We start from the raw sequence: 15,482 nt of genomic DNA, 5'->3' as shown, positions 1-15,482 counted from the left end.
ATCGAAGGTGAGCATTTGCACACTGAAGTCAGTTACGATGCCAAACTGCATTCAGGTCAAGACCCTGGTGAGGACAACGAGCACGCAGATGACCTTCCCTGAAACGGTTTTTGACAGTTTGTACAGATATTCTTTGGTTGTGCAAACCCGCCGTTTCATAAACTGTCCATGTAGCTGGTCTCAGCCGATCCCGCAGGTGAAGAAGCAGGATGTGGAGGTCCTGGCCTGGCATGGTTACACGTGGTCTGCGGTTGTGAAGCCGGTTGGACATACTGCCAAATTCTCTAAAATTACATTGGAGGGGGCTTATGATATAGAAAAAATTAACATTAAATCATCTGGCAACAGTTCTGGTTGACATTCCTGCAGTGGCAGCATGCCAATTGCATGCTCCCCCAAAACTTGAGACATCTGTGGCATTGTGTTGTGTGATAAAACTGCACATTTTAGAGTGGCTTTTTATTGTCCCCAGCACCTGTGTAATGATCATGCTGTTTAATCAGATTATAGATATGCCAAATCTGTAAAGTGGACAGATTATTTTAGCAAAGGAGAAATACTCACTATCAGGGATGTAAAAAAAAATTGTGCACAAAATTTGTGAGAAGCTTTTTGTGCGTATGAAACATTTCTGGGATCTTTTATTTCAGCTCATGAAAACAACACTTTATATTTTTGTTCAATATACTGTATATTTACATACACCTTAGCCAAATACATTTAAACTCCGTTTTTCCACAATTCCTGACATTTAATCCTAGTAAAAATTCCCTGTCTTAGTTCAGTTAGGATCACCACTTTATTTTAAGAATGTGAAATGTCAAAATAATAGCAGAGAGAATGATTTATTTCAGCTTTTATTTGTTTTAACACATTCCCAGTGGGTCAGAAGTTTACATACCCACAATAAGTTGGGTGAAGTTTGGCCCATTCCTCCTGACAGAGCTGATGCAACTGAGTCAGATTTGTAGGCCTCCTTGCTCACACACACTTTTTCAGTTCTGCCCACAAATGTTCTATAGGATTTGATGGCCACTCCAATGCCTTGACTTTGTTGTCCTTAAGCCATATTGCCACAACTTTGGAAGTATGCTTGGGGTAATTGTCCATTTGGAAGACCAATTTGCGACCAAGCTTTAACTTCCTGTCACGTCCTGACTTAGTTCCTTGTTTATGTCTTTGTTTTAGTTTGGTCAGGGCGTGAGTTGGAGTGGAAATTCTATGTTTTGTATTTCTATGTTTTGTATTTCTGTGTTTGGCCTGGTATGGTTCCCAATCAGAGGCAGCTGTCGATCGTTGTCTCTGATTGAGAACCATACATAGGCAGCCTGTTTTCCCACTATCGGTTGTGGGTAGTTATTTTCCTTTTCAGTGTTTTCACCATACGGGACTGTTTCGGTTTTCCTTTATTATTTTGTTAATTTGTATTCAGTGTTCAGTTTATTAAAGGCATCATGAACACATACCACGCTGCGCTTTGGTCTACTCCTTCTTCAACCAACGAAAATCATTACAGAATCACCCACCAACCAAGGACCAAGCAGCGTGGTATCGAGAGGCTGCGATATCTGGAGAAATGGACATGGGAGGAGATATTGGACGGCAAGGGACCCTGGGCACAGGCAGGGGAGTATCGCCATCCGCAGGAGGAATTAGAGGCAGCTAAGGCTGAGCGGAGACACTATGAGGAGTTAACACGATGGCAAGGAAGCCTGAGAGGCAGCCTCAAAAATGTATTGGGGGAGACACACGGGGAGTGTGGCTAAGTCAGGTAGGAGACCTGAGCCAACTCCCCGGGCTTACCGGGGCTAGAGGTTGACCAGGCAGGCACCGTGTTATGCGGTGAGGCGCACAGTGTCCCCAGTGCGCACGCATAGCCCAGTGCGCTACATCGCAGCTCCTTGCATCGGCTGGGCTAGAGTAGGCATCGAGCCAGGAAGAATGAAGCCGGCTCAGCGCATCTGGTCTCCAGTGCGTCTCCTCGGCCCGGGTTATATGGCACCAGCCCTACGCACGGTGTCCCTGGTTCGCCAGCACAGCACGGTCTGTTCACCCCGCCGCACTTGCCGGGCTACAGGGGGTATCCAGCCAGGACAGGTTGTGCAGGCTCAGTGCGCGAGACCTCCAGTGCCCCTCCACGGTCCGGTCCATCCGGTGTCCTCCTCCACGCACCAGGCCTCCTGTGGCATCCCCACGCCCCAGGCTGTCTCTCCGTCTCCTCCCTCCAGGTGCTCCCGCCTGTCCAGCGCTTTCAGAGACTCCCTCCTATCCAGCGCTTCCAGAGCCTCCCTCCTGTCCAGCGCTTCCAAAGCCTCCCTCCTGTCCAGCGCTTCCAAAGCCTCCCTCCTGGCCAGCGCTTCCAAAGCCTCCCTCCTGTCCAGCGCTTCCAAAGCCTCCCTCCTGTCCAGTGCTTCCAAAGCCTCCCTCCTGTCCAGCGCTTCCAAAGCCTCCCTCCTGTCCAGCGCTTCCAAAGCCTCCCTCCAGTCCGTAGCTGCCGGAGCCGCCCGTCAGTCAGGAGCTGCCGGAGCCGCCCGTCAGTCAGGAGCTGCCGGAGCCGCCCGTCAGTCAGGAGCTGCCGGAGCCGCCCTTCACTCCGGCGCTGCCGGAGTCGCCCTTCACTCCCGCCTGTCCGGCGCTGCCGGAGTCTCCCGTCTATTCGGGGCCCGCTGCAAGGGTCCCCAGTCTGAGGTCGGCGGCGAGGGTCGCCGCTCCAAAGGCACCACTTAAGTGGGCCAAGACTATGGTGGAGTGGGGTCCACGTCCTGTGCCATAGCCGCCACCCCGGACAGATGCCCACCCAGACCCTCCCCTATGGGTTTAGGTTTTGCGGCCGGAGTCCGCACCTTTTGGGGGGGGGGTACTGTCATGCCCTGACCGTAGATTGCTTTGTATGTTTCTATTTTTAGGTTGGTCAGGGTGTGATGTGGGTGGGTATTCTATGTTGTAGGTCTATGTTTTCTTTTTCTATATGTTTGGCCTGGTATGGTTCTCAATCAGAGGCAGTTGTCTATCGTTGTCTCTGATTGAGAGCCATACTTAGGTAGCCTGTTTTCCCATTTTGAGTTGTGGGTGATTATTTTCCGTTTCAGTGTTTGCACCATACGGGACTGTTTCGGTTTTCATTTATTATCTTGTTCTTTTGTATTTTGTGTTCAGTTTATTCAATATATTATGGACACTTACCACGCTGCGCATTGGTCCGATATTTCATACTCCTCGTCAGAGGAAGAAGAAAACCGTTACACTGATGTCTTGAGATGTTGCTTCAATATATCCACATAATTGTCCTGCCTTATGATGCCATCTATTTTGTGGAGTGCACCAGTCCCTCCTGCAGCAAAGCACCCCCACAACATGATGCTGCCATCCCAGTGCTTCACGGTTGGGATGGTGTTCTTCAGCTTGCAAGGCTCCCCCTTTTTCCTCCAAACATAACGATGGTCATTATGGCAGTTCTATTTTTGTTTCATCAGACCAGAGGACATTTCCCCCGTAAAACTACGATCTTCGTCCCCATGTGCAGTTGCAAACTGTAGTCTGGCTTTTTTATGGAGATTTTGGAGCAGTGGCTTCTTCCTTGCTGAGCGGCCTTCCAGGTTATGCCGATTATAGGACTCATTTTACTGTGGATTTAGATACTTTTGTACCTGTTTCCTCCAGCATCTTTGCAAGGTCCTTTGCTGTTGTTCTGGGATTGATTTGCACTTTTCACACCAAAGTACGTTCATCTCTAGGAGACAGAACGCATCTCCTTCCTGAGCGGTATGACGGATGCGTGGTCCCATGGTGTTTATACTTGCGTACTATTGTTTGTACAGATGAACGTGGTACCTTCAGGCGTTTGGAAATTGCTCCCAAGGATGAACCAGACTTGGTCTTGGCTGATTTCTTTAGATTTTCCCATGATGTCAAGCAAAGAAGCACTGAGTTTGAAGGTAGGCCTTGAAATACATCCACAGGTACACCTCCACTTGACTCAAATTATGTAAATTAGGCTATTAGAAGCTTCTAAAGCCATGACATAATTTTCTGGAATTTTCCAAGCTGTTCAAAGGCACAGTCAACTTAGTGTATGTCAACTTCTGACCCACTGGAATTGTGATACAGTGAAATAATCTGTCTGTAAACAATTGTTGGAAAAATTACTTAGATGTAGATGTCCTAACCGACTTGCCAAAACTATAGTTTGTTAACAAGAAATGTGTGGAGTGATTGAAAAACAAGCTATATACAACTGTATATATAGATATATATTCTTATACAACTCAATACTTCAAATATTATAATATCGCCCAAAAATAATATAGCAATATGTAACTGTATTGATCCTCCCCCACCCTCACTAATGCCTTACAGGAAAACAAACGATGCCGCAAGGTAGTATAATAGACATTTCTAGAACAGAAAAAGAAGACCATGAATACATGTGATTTTTTTATTTATTAGAAAACAAATAGAAAAGTAAAATAGTTCCATATTGTTGTAACAGTTTTCCACAATGTGTTATTACAACAGAGAAAGAAGCACCACATCATACAAGTCACGTAAGGTTCTAGATGTAGAAAAACTGGTAACAATTTTTTAGACGTAAGAGGTACAGACACCACACATTAGCTAAATAGTTTGGGACTTCATAAAAGTTGAAAATAGTTTAAAAAGACTGTCTTTAAACAGAGTAACCCAGGTGGGAGGATATGGTGCACCATGCTAGTCCCACCAGCTGCCATTTTTCATGAAGATATTAACAAGCACCATATAAGCACCAAATGAGCATCATCCTGATAGGAGCATCATAGTTTTGACAAATTATTATTATTCAATAACACTCTTCTAAAAACATAGTACATGACTCATTTCTAAGCATTTTAAGGAACCTTCATCAGCAATGCCTAAACATTATTAAATGAAACTGAGATGTCAATGCAATTGGCATCTGCCAATCGATGATTGCTATGCTTTCATTTTACATTATAGTAATTTAGCAGACACTCTTATCCAGAGCGCCTTACAGGAGCAATTAGGGTTAAGTGCCTTACTTAATGGCACATTGGCAGATGGTTCACCTAGTCGTCTCGGGAATCGAACCAGCACCTTTTGGGTTACTGGCCCAACGCTCTTAACTGCTAGGCTACCTGCCACCATACTTTCCATTTGTGTTAGATAAGGAATGAGTTACAACGTCGCAGTCCATATTAGTTTTGCATTACATGCTATGGTCAGGATTCTTACAGTCAAATAGCAATTGATGTCTAGTTAGGTGAGAGGAACATATATAGTTAATCAGATTCCTTTGATAATAACATTGGCAACACCATTTGCTACAATCTAAATCACAAGTAAGTATAAGTGATTGTATTCATGAGCATTATTGAATAAATCAGAATGTTTAAAGAGATTGAACTGGATCTTAAGCACTTACAAATTTGTAATATATCATACGAATTGCAGATTTGTAAAAAATATATATATACTGCAGGACGTAACATTTCATACGAAATGGATGACATTGTGCACAATTTTCAGGGCACGTTGTGGCTTTAAGTGCTACTTTCAAAACTACTGGCTGAAATTATACAAAACCTTTATAATGCATCTTTAAGAGGTGAAAAGAGGGATCAACCTGATATTGAGAAGGAAAATCACTTGTCATTAAAGGGGAAAATCAGCAGTTTTGTACTTATCAATTAATGTTATGTACCCATTGATTCTTGAATAATGCAACTTATAAATGCTTCATGATCTTAGTTCAACTGTCGTACCCCATCAGAACCCAAAATACAAGCTTGTTTTACTCCAATGTTTGGTAACAAAGTAAATGTAAATAAACACTACATGGCCTCAAAACTATAATTTTGATATCATGGATGGTCAGTCCTATCATCCATAGCTGTGTCTATTAATTTTTAAGTGGTTACATTTCTCCAGACCCATCCCTCAGCTTTTTACCAAAATAGGGGAGGGGCACAGTTTGTTATAGTTTCTACTGCTGATTGCAGCTTTATAGTACTATGTCACATAATATCTCCTGATGCACTTTTCAAGTTTCAGTCAAAAGTTTCAAGTTCTATGCATTTCACTCTGCATGGAGAGAAGTTTCAAGATAGGCTCTAATGCACTTGAAATATTGCCGTACCCTCCTTTCACCATCTCCAAGCCTCCTTGTGCAAAAAATGTGGGAAGTGAGTTTCAGTTCACTGGAAATGCAACTACTACTGTTCATATACAGAGCTAAAGGTTTTCAATGAACAAAGACCTCTATCAGCCCCTCATTCAGCTGCTGTATCAACTCAGACCCAGGCCAGCCCAAACCAACTGGGCTTGGGATCTGAGGGGCTGAGGGCCTGGTCTATGGGTTTAGGCCTACAAATTCAGTCGGGCCCTCTTTCGCAATGCTTTTCCCAGTGCTCCCAACTGTCTCACTCTGAGAGACATGGATTGTCAGTCACAGTCAAATACACATAGCTAGTGTTCAGCAGGTCATCGACTCATCTTTCAATAAACTGCAGGTTGATCTCACTCTCTGGCACCAGCAGTGTCCGGGTCATGGGTTTGACTGCTGCACCACTGCCTTCTGGATCGGGCTTTACATCAAACTGCATCAGAATCTGAGGGGACCAGGAGAGGGGTTGAGAAAATTAGAGGGCACTCCTCACATGAACAGTACTTAGAAGAACGGAGGTCTACTACAAGGATAAAAACACAGTATACAGTCACAACCGAAATGATTGGCACCCTTGATAAAGATGAGAAAAGGACTGTATAAAATACAAAATAAAAATACTGAGCTATATCGTATGCAATAAAAAAAGGGAAATATTACATTTTATACTAATACAATTACTCAGATGTTTTTTTTCTTTTTTTTCTCAATACTCTGGCACCCTCCCCTTGCGAAGATAACCTTTTTGTAAAATGTTATATGAGATTGGAGAACACATTGGGAGGGATCTTACACTAGAGGGGGAAATGTATTACTTGTTAAACAAAATCTCATTAAATAAAATGTTCCCAAAAAATGTAGTGTACTACATAGCTCAATATTTGTGTTATTTTATAGTTTCTCATCTTTATCAAGGGTGCCAATTATTTCAGTCACGACTGTATGTACTGGGACTCAAAATGCAATGAAAATTAATGTCATTTTATGAGACACTTTCTGCCAAAGCCTCGATGTAAAAGTTACCAAGAATCAACTCACTCGTGCAAGTGCCAGGTAGACCTCCAGTTCTGCAATGCGGCGGCCGATGCAGCTGCGTTTGCCCACACCAAAAGGCACCGAGGCATAGGGGTGGTGGCCTTCGTCCCGGTTCAGCCAGCGAAGGGGCTGGAAGGCATTTGGGTTCGGGAAAAATGATGCATTCCGGGATGTGGCAAAGTGGCAGAGGGTGATCAGAGTCTGGATAGGATAGAATCCTGCTGTTAAGAATCAGTTGTTTCTTTAAACTTACCATTACACACATTTGCCTTTACACATGAATATTACACCATATTACACCAGATTGCTGTAAAAGTGCATAAAAATAAGCACTCAACATCACGTCAACACTTACGTTTTTGGGGAGGAGGTAGCCTCCGACCTGGATGTCTTTATCTGCGATGACCCTGGCATTGGCCGGAATAACAGGATAAAGTCTGAAGAAGCCAAAACACAACAATGTCAGTGTGACTGATCAGTCTAATGACTGATCGATTGGTTGTAGTAGTTGATTGAATCAAGGGTACATAGTTCACCCCAATTGGTAGTGGATGAAATTAACTTCCCTTAATTAATTATATAGCGAGGAGCTATGAGTGGTTGGAATAGTGCTATATAAATCCAAACCTATATCATTACTATTATTATTTTGGGGCGGCAGGTTAGAGCGTTGGGCTGGATTGAATCCCTGAGCTGACAAGGTAAAAATCAGTCGTTCTGCCCCTGAACAAGGCAGTTAACCCACTGTTCCCCGGTAGGCTGTCATTGTAAATAAGAATTTGTTCTTAACTGACTTGCCTAGTTCAATACAAAAATTATCATTCATCATATTTATGCTGCAGTAATTTGTGTCGGGGGGCTAGGGTCAGTCTGGAGTATTTCTCCTGTCTTATTCGGTGTCCTGTGTGAATTTAAGTATGCTCTCTCTAATTCTCTCTTTCTTTCTTTCGCTCTCTCTCTCTCTCGGGGGACCTGAGCCCTAGGACCATGCCTCAGGACTACCTGGCATGATGACTCCTTGTTGTCCCCAGTCCACTGGGCCGTGCTGCTGCTCCAGTTTCAACTGTTCTGCCTGCAGCTATGGAACACTGACCTGTTCACTGTGATTACTATTATTTGACCATGCTGATCATTTATGAACATTTGAACATCTTGGCCATGTTCTGTTATAATCTCCACCCAGCACAGCCAGAAGAGGACTGGCCACCCCTCATAGCTTGGTTCCTCTCTAGGTTTCTTCCTAGGTTTAGGCCTTTCTAGGGAGTTTTTCCTAGCCACCTGCATTGCTTGCTGTTTGAGGATTTAGGCTGGGTTTCTGTACAGCACTTTGATATATCAGCTGATGTAAGAAGGGCTTTATAAATGAATTTGATTTGATTTTTACCTGAGAACTTCCTTGACCACAGCCTTCATGAGGGGCATGCGAGCCACGTCTGCAGCCCCAGGCACCCTCCGACCCCCCATCACAGTCAATACCTCCTCCCGCAGCGAGGCCTGAACCTCAGTGTGCCGAGACAGCTCGTAAAGGGACCAGGACATGGTGCTGGAAATCTGAACACACACAGGACACAGCAGATCAGTACAACTGTCAAATCATTCACCATAAGAACACCGCAGCAGTGGATGGAGAGGATAGTGAGCTCTCTACAACTAAGCCTGACTGTCTGGGATCAGACTTTACATACAGAGAGGGAGATTAAGAAGAGGAAGTACGCTGTGACTAGGAGTGAGGGGGAGTGGAGACGTTTGGCTATTGGATATGTTAAAAACGAATATTAAAGCACTAGGTCAAAGAGCGATGAGGACAGAGGTGAGAGAGATGAGAGAGGAAGGAGAGATTAGAGATGTTCCTCACCGTGTCCACCCCAGCCAGGAGCAGCTCAGTGACGTTGCTGTACACCGTCTTCATGGGTAGCCCCGTGCGGGTCAGAAAGTAAGTCAGATATCGCCCCTCTACCTCCTCTCCCCGCGCCACCTTCTCCGCTTCCTCCATCAGACGCTGGTCAATGTGACCTTTAGCTGCAATGAGATAGATCAGGGGTCAAGATCAGAATGAAGGAGCTCAGTCACACCTGGGTTCAAATACTATTTTACATTTTTCAAATACTTTCAGCGTTTTCTTTAGCCTGCCTGGAGTACCAGATGGGCTAGGTGTGCAGTATTGCGACAATTATATTGGTTCCATAGCACCAGGCAAGCTCAATCAATTCTAGCTAGTATTTGAAATGATTTCAAATAGTATTTGAACACATGTCTGAAAGAGCTCTAGTCAGACTTAAGGGATCCGTACAGTTTGAAGAGGAAAAACATAGACCTCTGGGAACGCTTACTACAGGGATTACAGGTAATGAATGGAAGGAGACCACACACTATGGGTTCTGTTCAATGGGAACTATTTATAGTTACTATAAGTTACTAGAAATCTATCCGTTGGGAAAAACTAACACTGTGGACAACTAATAATAAATCAGTAGGTCAGTCAGGTAGCATGGATTAAAGAAGTCTGTGGAATTAAACCAAGGTGGAGCAAGTATGAGGCTATCCAAGATGGCAGCTCACCGAATTGGAACATGTAGTCCCAGCACTGGCAGAAAGTGTCCCAGGGCTTGGGGAACAACTGGTGTAACCAGGCAGGCATAGCCATGGTGAGGAGCGTCATGACAAACATGGTGTTAATGGACTGAATGAAACGTTCTGTCTCCATGGGAACCACAGGGTCTAGACAACCAATCCTGGAATCGAACAAGATTGAGGAGATCCCTGCAGAGAGGAAGACAGGCAGAGGGTAAGGGGAGAAGGGTTTGAAAGGCTTCCAGAAGGGCTTTGTGTTTTCCCTCTGTAATACAGATCCAATCAAGACTATTATAGACTTGTCAGAGTAACATACTCGTACCATACACAAGTATGTTATGTTAATAGACTAAACTAGTAACCTACAATGCTAATTGACATTGATACAATAGAATGACAATGATAAAACTCCTTCCTGATTTTGTCTCTTATTACAGGCACCTGACCACAGATGCTAACCTCATATGCCACCGTTTAAAAACATCAACAAAGAGAGTTGAGTAAAAGCAGGCCTCAGGGGCAAACCACAGTGAATGTAAATAGGCCTTACCTTCGAGGCCGAAGCGGTAGAACTCGCTGCCGATGTCCGGGACGAGGCCGCGGGGGTCCTGGCGCCTGCGGAAGCGGAGCTTAGTGATGAGGTCATCTACCACGCCGTTTAGAGTCGCATCGTAGGCCTCCACCGCCTTCGGACGTAGCATGTGCTTCCCCAGGAGAGTCCGCACCGCCTGCCACTCCTCCCCCTCACTGAAGAAAGTAAGGTAAACAGAAAATAATGCCATCAAATGAGTTTGCACACCAACAAACATCAATAATGTACATGTTTTATACAGGCTGGGCCAACTGTACTGTAGGCTACATTATGGAACTGTAATTGTTCAGTTTGTGTCATTCTTTTGTTTTTTTAATCTTGTGTTTGTTGTGTAGTAAATATTTCAGCTTTAATTTTCATGGTTTTATTTGAGTTTTTTTCCTGTGAAGAACATTGTGTTGCATTCCATGACTGAAATGTGCCGTATAAATAAAGCTTGAATTAATTTGAGATAGTATTTTCATATTCCTGGTGATTAGGTAATAACCCATAGGTAATAATAACCCATCATAGATCGAGGGATGACTCACTGTCTGTATGGCCACTAGCCAATTATTCCTTTGTCTAAAGTCTTTGTTTCGTCTCTGTTAATCTTTCCTGTTTCCTGTGGACAGCACGTCACCCTGACGTCAGAACATCTTAAATCAGCTTGACAACTCATTGAGTAAGATCTCACAGTCAGACACTGTCACAAAGATAATTAGGCTGCTATAGTGATATTATGAAATATGGGACACCCATAAAAACAGATGCTATGTGTCAAGTTTAACAGTGTCCAATGGTGATGACTGTGGCTGTCTGAGGGTGTGGTAAAGACAGAGAGGAGGAGAGGGGAGGGGGGAAGAGGAGAGGTGTAGTGATGAGAGAAAGGAATATGGCGATAGGGGAGGGAAAGGGATAGGAGAGGGGAGGCAAGGTCAACAGAGTAGAGGGGAGGGGGACAGCACGGGAGGAAAACAGCAGAGGAGATTAATGGTACTCACGCTGTGAGCAGTCCGTAGCCGTGGCCTCGTTGTTTCCTATAGTCCTTCCAAGAGGAGAGGTCAGAGCGGATGGGGGTCTGGCCCTCCTGCCTCAGCACCTGCTCTATCAGGGCTGGTTCGGCCACGTGCACCGTCAGGATGGGACCGAAGCTGGCCTTCCACATTGGCCCGTAGCGCTTCACACCCTCAAGCTGGGAGAGGACAACACATTAGCACACAACGCATATGGATGGCATGATTCAGTAGAGATGGAACCGTCTATAGAATTATTCTATTTCTATGGATGGAACATCAATATGTTGTGAGCAGACCTAGCTACAGTTCTAAAGCTGCTTGATGTAAAGTTCATGGCCAAAATCTGTACAATGTTCAAAGTTTTAGCAGCCGCCCTGTGGTCAATATGTGATAAAAAGCTTGCCTTCTTGCTCCTTATGCTCCCCATCTACCCCTATGGGCCAGCAGACACCCCCAAAGCACAGGAACGTGCCTGAGTTGCACTTTCCAAGGCACTTTCCTGCTCAATGAACCACTTGTCTTACATAGCCTATACATTCGCAACTGCATGTCTGGTACATTTAGGTAGCTTTTGTTGGCCCCTTCATAGCTTTTTAATTGTTGGACAATTACATTACACACTGATGGTTAGGTTATACAGTACATGTGAGAGCCAGTGACAGGGTCTGCCAGTCTGACACTGTTTATGGCCTTGGCTGACTGAGGGGGGCAAGCCTCAAGCCTGCCCTTCTCTATAGCACCATGCCATATCTAACCTAATGGAGCAGGTGTAGAAAGATGCCTGAGCTGAGTTCCCACTTCCGTTTTTCAGGGGAAACAGAAGTTAGGTTGAAAATACTGTACCCCTGAAAACCAGATGTTAGCGTTTTCTGGCGACTGCATAGGCTATGCCAAACCCAACATCAATGTAATAACCTATCTATTCCAAGAAACAATGTGAAGACCATATACATATCCTAATGAAACATTAATTACTATGGTTTTGCCGTTAAAAAGACAAACCCATAAGCACTAAGTATAATAAATTATAAAACACAAATGTCATGCATTTACATCAGTGTCTGGCTAAAAAGTAATGATTAAAAAGAAAAGATCAACAAGTCAACAACATAATTTACCTGCAGCTCGTGGAGGCGGGACAGTCCCCGTTTGGCGAAGAGGTCCCAGGCAAATTTGGCGACTGTGGGTCCCGGCATCTCCTTTAGGGTTTTCATCCGGTGCGCCGCCTCGATCTTATTCAGGCCAGCTGCGCTCTCAGCCCACTTCTCCATCCACTTGATCAGCGGGGACGCACTGCGACCGGACACTTTGAGGGCTTGCTGCAGCATCTGTTTGGCTATGTTCATACGATGGAAGATGAACGAAGGAAAGTATATCGGGTGTCGGTGCTCATCTTGCACCAAGACACTGTATTTATACCGCTCGACCCATGCCGGACTAGAGTTATTAAGATTATCAGTGTGGGCCAATGAAAGCGAATGCTGGGGTCGACCCTGCCCAGTGGCCAGGCTGGGACGCAGTAGGCGTGAACTATTTGGAAGGTGTGTCCAATCAGATGGCAGAAGTCAGACCAACCCAAAGAAGCGCACACGTGGAGGGTAAATAACCTAATCAACTTTTATGTAGGACGATTTTTCTCAGACACCGGTGGAGGCTGCTGAGAAACAATTTTCCTGCACTGCATTTCTCAGTCTAGGCTTTTATTAGGAGGAAATTAATAGCAAACAGATATGATAAGAATAAGATGCGTTACCCCAAATCACATATTGAAAAGAGTGTAGCTTAGCCTACTCCTATTATATGACATGTATCTGATGTGGGTAATCAATTCTACACATGAATATGAAACAAACATGCAAAATCATTTCAGTGCTGTTTAGCCTATAATATTCGGGTATTATATAACGTTGTTTCAGTCACAGTGGGGTTCATATATTTTATTTCAGTGACTCCAGAATAACCCATGTTAAATCAGTGTTCACTTTTTCCACGTCATAAATTGATTGACTGATATTTTAGAATGCATTTTCCAGTCCTGTAGATGTTGAGCAATAGGTCTATGCGTGATCCAATTATAGGCCTAGGCGTCTCAATTCAAGAATTCGTTAATACTGCGAATTATCTGCTCATAAAGGGTCTACTGAGAATTTATTGCAATAGGCTACATGGATTGTTTGCTGACTAAGGGTTTTCCTGTTGGGTGCTGGCCTCTGTGTGAGCACGAGAGAATATCCTGACCCGCTTTTCATTAAACGTGGAAGCTTGCCAAAACGCTATGTGTGCGCCTTGCGCAATTAAATAATAGTGGTTCTACTCGGAAACTGCTTTGACGTTTGGTCCTATTCTATCGTTCAACCCATACAGCCTCTTTCCTCGGATGTCATTTTCAGAGAATTACCAAACACTGAAAAACCCACGATTGACTGCAACAGCGCCAAATACAGGCACAGATTTGGTTAATATTCTTCAGACAATTTTTGTGGGTAATTTGTATGTCCGCCAGTGGCTTGTCCAGAACATTTTGAATGGGATGCATGGCGTCATTTCCGTCTCACAATTAAAAGGCATGTTGAGAACATGGAAAATAATGTTGAGCGTCGGTGGAGAGTTGTGAGTTCAGATAAAAAAAATATTGAGGGCGCAAAGGATTATGTTGAGGAGCTGAGAGAGAGTTAAGAGCTCAGACAAAAATGTTGCAAGCCCAGAAAGTGGAATTGAGCACAATAAATTAAGTGTGGAGCACAGCATCTACCTGCTCACAATATACTTGCATGTACGATTTGATCTCTGACTCATATTTTTGCCAGCCTTATTGACCAATCATAGCACTGCTTTTGTTACAATGCCAGTGATTAACTAGCTAAATGGAAGACGGGACCAACGTGATGTTTAGATACCCAGGTAGCTAACCAGTAGCCACATTGCAACACGGGTTTCATTCCAAACACTTTAAAGACACACCCTCGTCCACTTACCCTCGGGGGAATCCCCGTCGCCATGTTGGGTGGGCGGTCCAAATGATGAGCCAAGCAAGTGACGTTTGCAACGTAAGCCCATCAGCCCTCGTTTTTATTATTTAAATTAATTGTTTTTATTAACAACAAATCAATACAGAAAGTACATGAGGGAACACAAGTATATATAGATTATATACAATGGACAATCGAGCTATTGGACAATATCACATTACAATTACACAAGGACCTTAAGGGACATACATACACTTACAATTCTAACAGCTTTTTTGTTAGTAGAGTATTTAACTGTCTTAAAATACAGTTAAATGTATTTTAGTCGACTTTGCGAGTGTAAAATTAGGTTCGCTCCGGGGGCCTGAAACTCCCCATAATTCAATTCGCGACGATTGTATATCCGCTAAGAAAAGTCAGAGAAAACATAACATCAATGGAGAAGTCAACATACAAGTGTAAGTAAAAACGAATGCAAATAAGTTAGAATTTTTTTGGAAATTGTATAAATAAAACTTTTTCCTTCAGAAGTCCCAGCTAGCCAGGCTAACGTTAGTTAGCAAATTAATTTGCTAGCTATCATACAGTAGGGTATATTAATAATTATATATTTAATATAAGTAGACATGCACTCAATTGACTGTAGCGCAAATAAAGCACCAACACCCACTGAAAACAGTCATCGCGGGATGAACGAGTGACCAATTTCCGGGCAAGGGTGGCCCATTTAAAAATCATTCCTTCCTCCCTAGCCCCCTTTTAATTTTTAAAAAAACATTTTAAAATGAAAAACAAATCAATACAGGAAGTACATGTGGGAACACAAGTATATCAATAATATACAAAGGACAATTGAGCTAGGGGGTACAATATCACATTACACAAGGACCTTAAGGGAAATACATACACAATTCTAACAGCTTTTTTGTTCGAGAGTATTTAATTGTCTTAAAATATAGTTCAATTTATTTTTGTAAGGTATGAAAGTGTGGTGTTTTGTTTGTAAATGTACATTTGTGAATATGAAATTTGGCCAAAAGAATAATTAAATTATATAAAATTGTTTCAGTTTATTTCTATCATAGGTAAAGAATCCAAACAGTACATCTCTCCACAATAGTGTAAAATCTTCATGAATGTGTTCAATTATAAATCTA

At 43.4% G+C, this 15,482-nt stretch overlaps 1 protein-coding gene across 2 annotated transcripts; it reads right to left on the bottom strand.

Moving 5' to 3' along the window:
• Positions 1–4,438: 4,438 nt before the first annotated feature.
• On the bottom strand, positions 4,439–14,407 carry LOC115146075 (25-hydroxyvitamin D-1 alpha hydroxylase, mitochondrial-like). 2 transcript variants are annotated; one of them, XM_029687872.2, is made up of 10 exons: positions 14,332–14,407; positions 12,475–12,692; positions 11,342–11,532; positions 10,317–10,513; positions 9,755–9,955; positions 9,051–9,214; positions 8,580–8,746; positions 7,551–7,632; positions 7,199–7,396; positions 4,439–6,605 (listed from the first exon to the last, which is right to left on the bottom strand). In XM_029687872.2, exons 2-10 carry the CDS (start codon positions 12,682–12,684, stop codon positions 6,486–6,488), a joined length of 1,530 nt encoding a protein of 509 aa, XP_029543732.1. In that variant the 5' UTR covers positions 12,685–12,692; positions 14,332–14,407; the 3' UTR covers positions 4,439–6,485. The 2 variants fall into 2 exon arrangements, with proteins under 2 accessions (XP_029543732.1, XP_029543722.1); XM_029687862.2 differs by lacking the exon at positions 14,332–14,407 and having other exon boundaries at positions 12,475–12,771.
• Between the last annotated feature and the right edge of the window lie 1,075 nt (positions 14,408–15,482).

Source organism: Oncorhynchus nerka, linkage group LG2 (genome assembly GCF_034236695.1).
Source record: "Oncorhynchus nerka isolate Pitt River linkage group LG2, Oner_Uvic_2.0, whole genome shotgun sequence".
Classification (NCBI taxonomy): Eukaryota; Metazoa; Chordata; class Actinopteri; order Salmoniformes; family Salmonidae; genus Oncorhynchus; species Oncorhynchus nerka.
The sequence above is the reverse complement of the archived record's forward strand: the minus strand, read 5'-3'. Positions and strand labels throughout refer to the sequence as shown.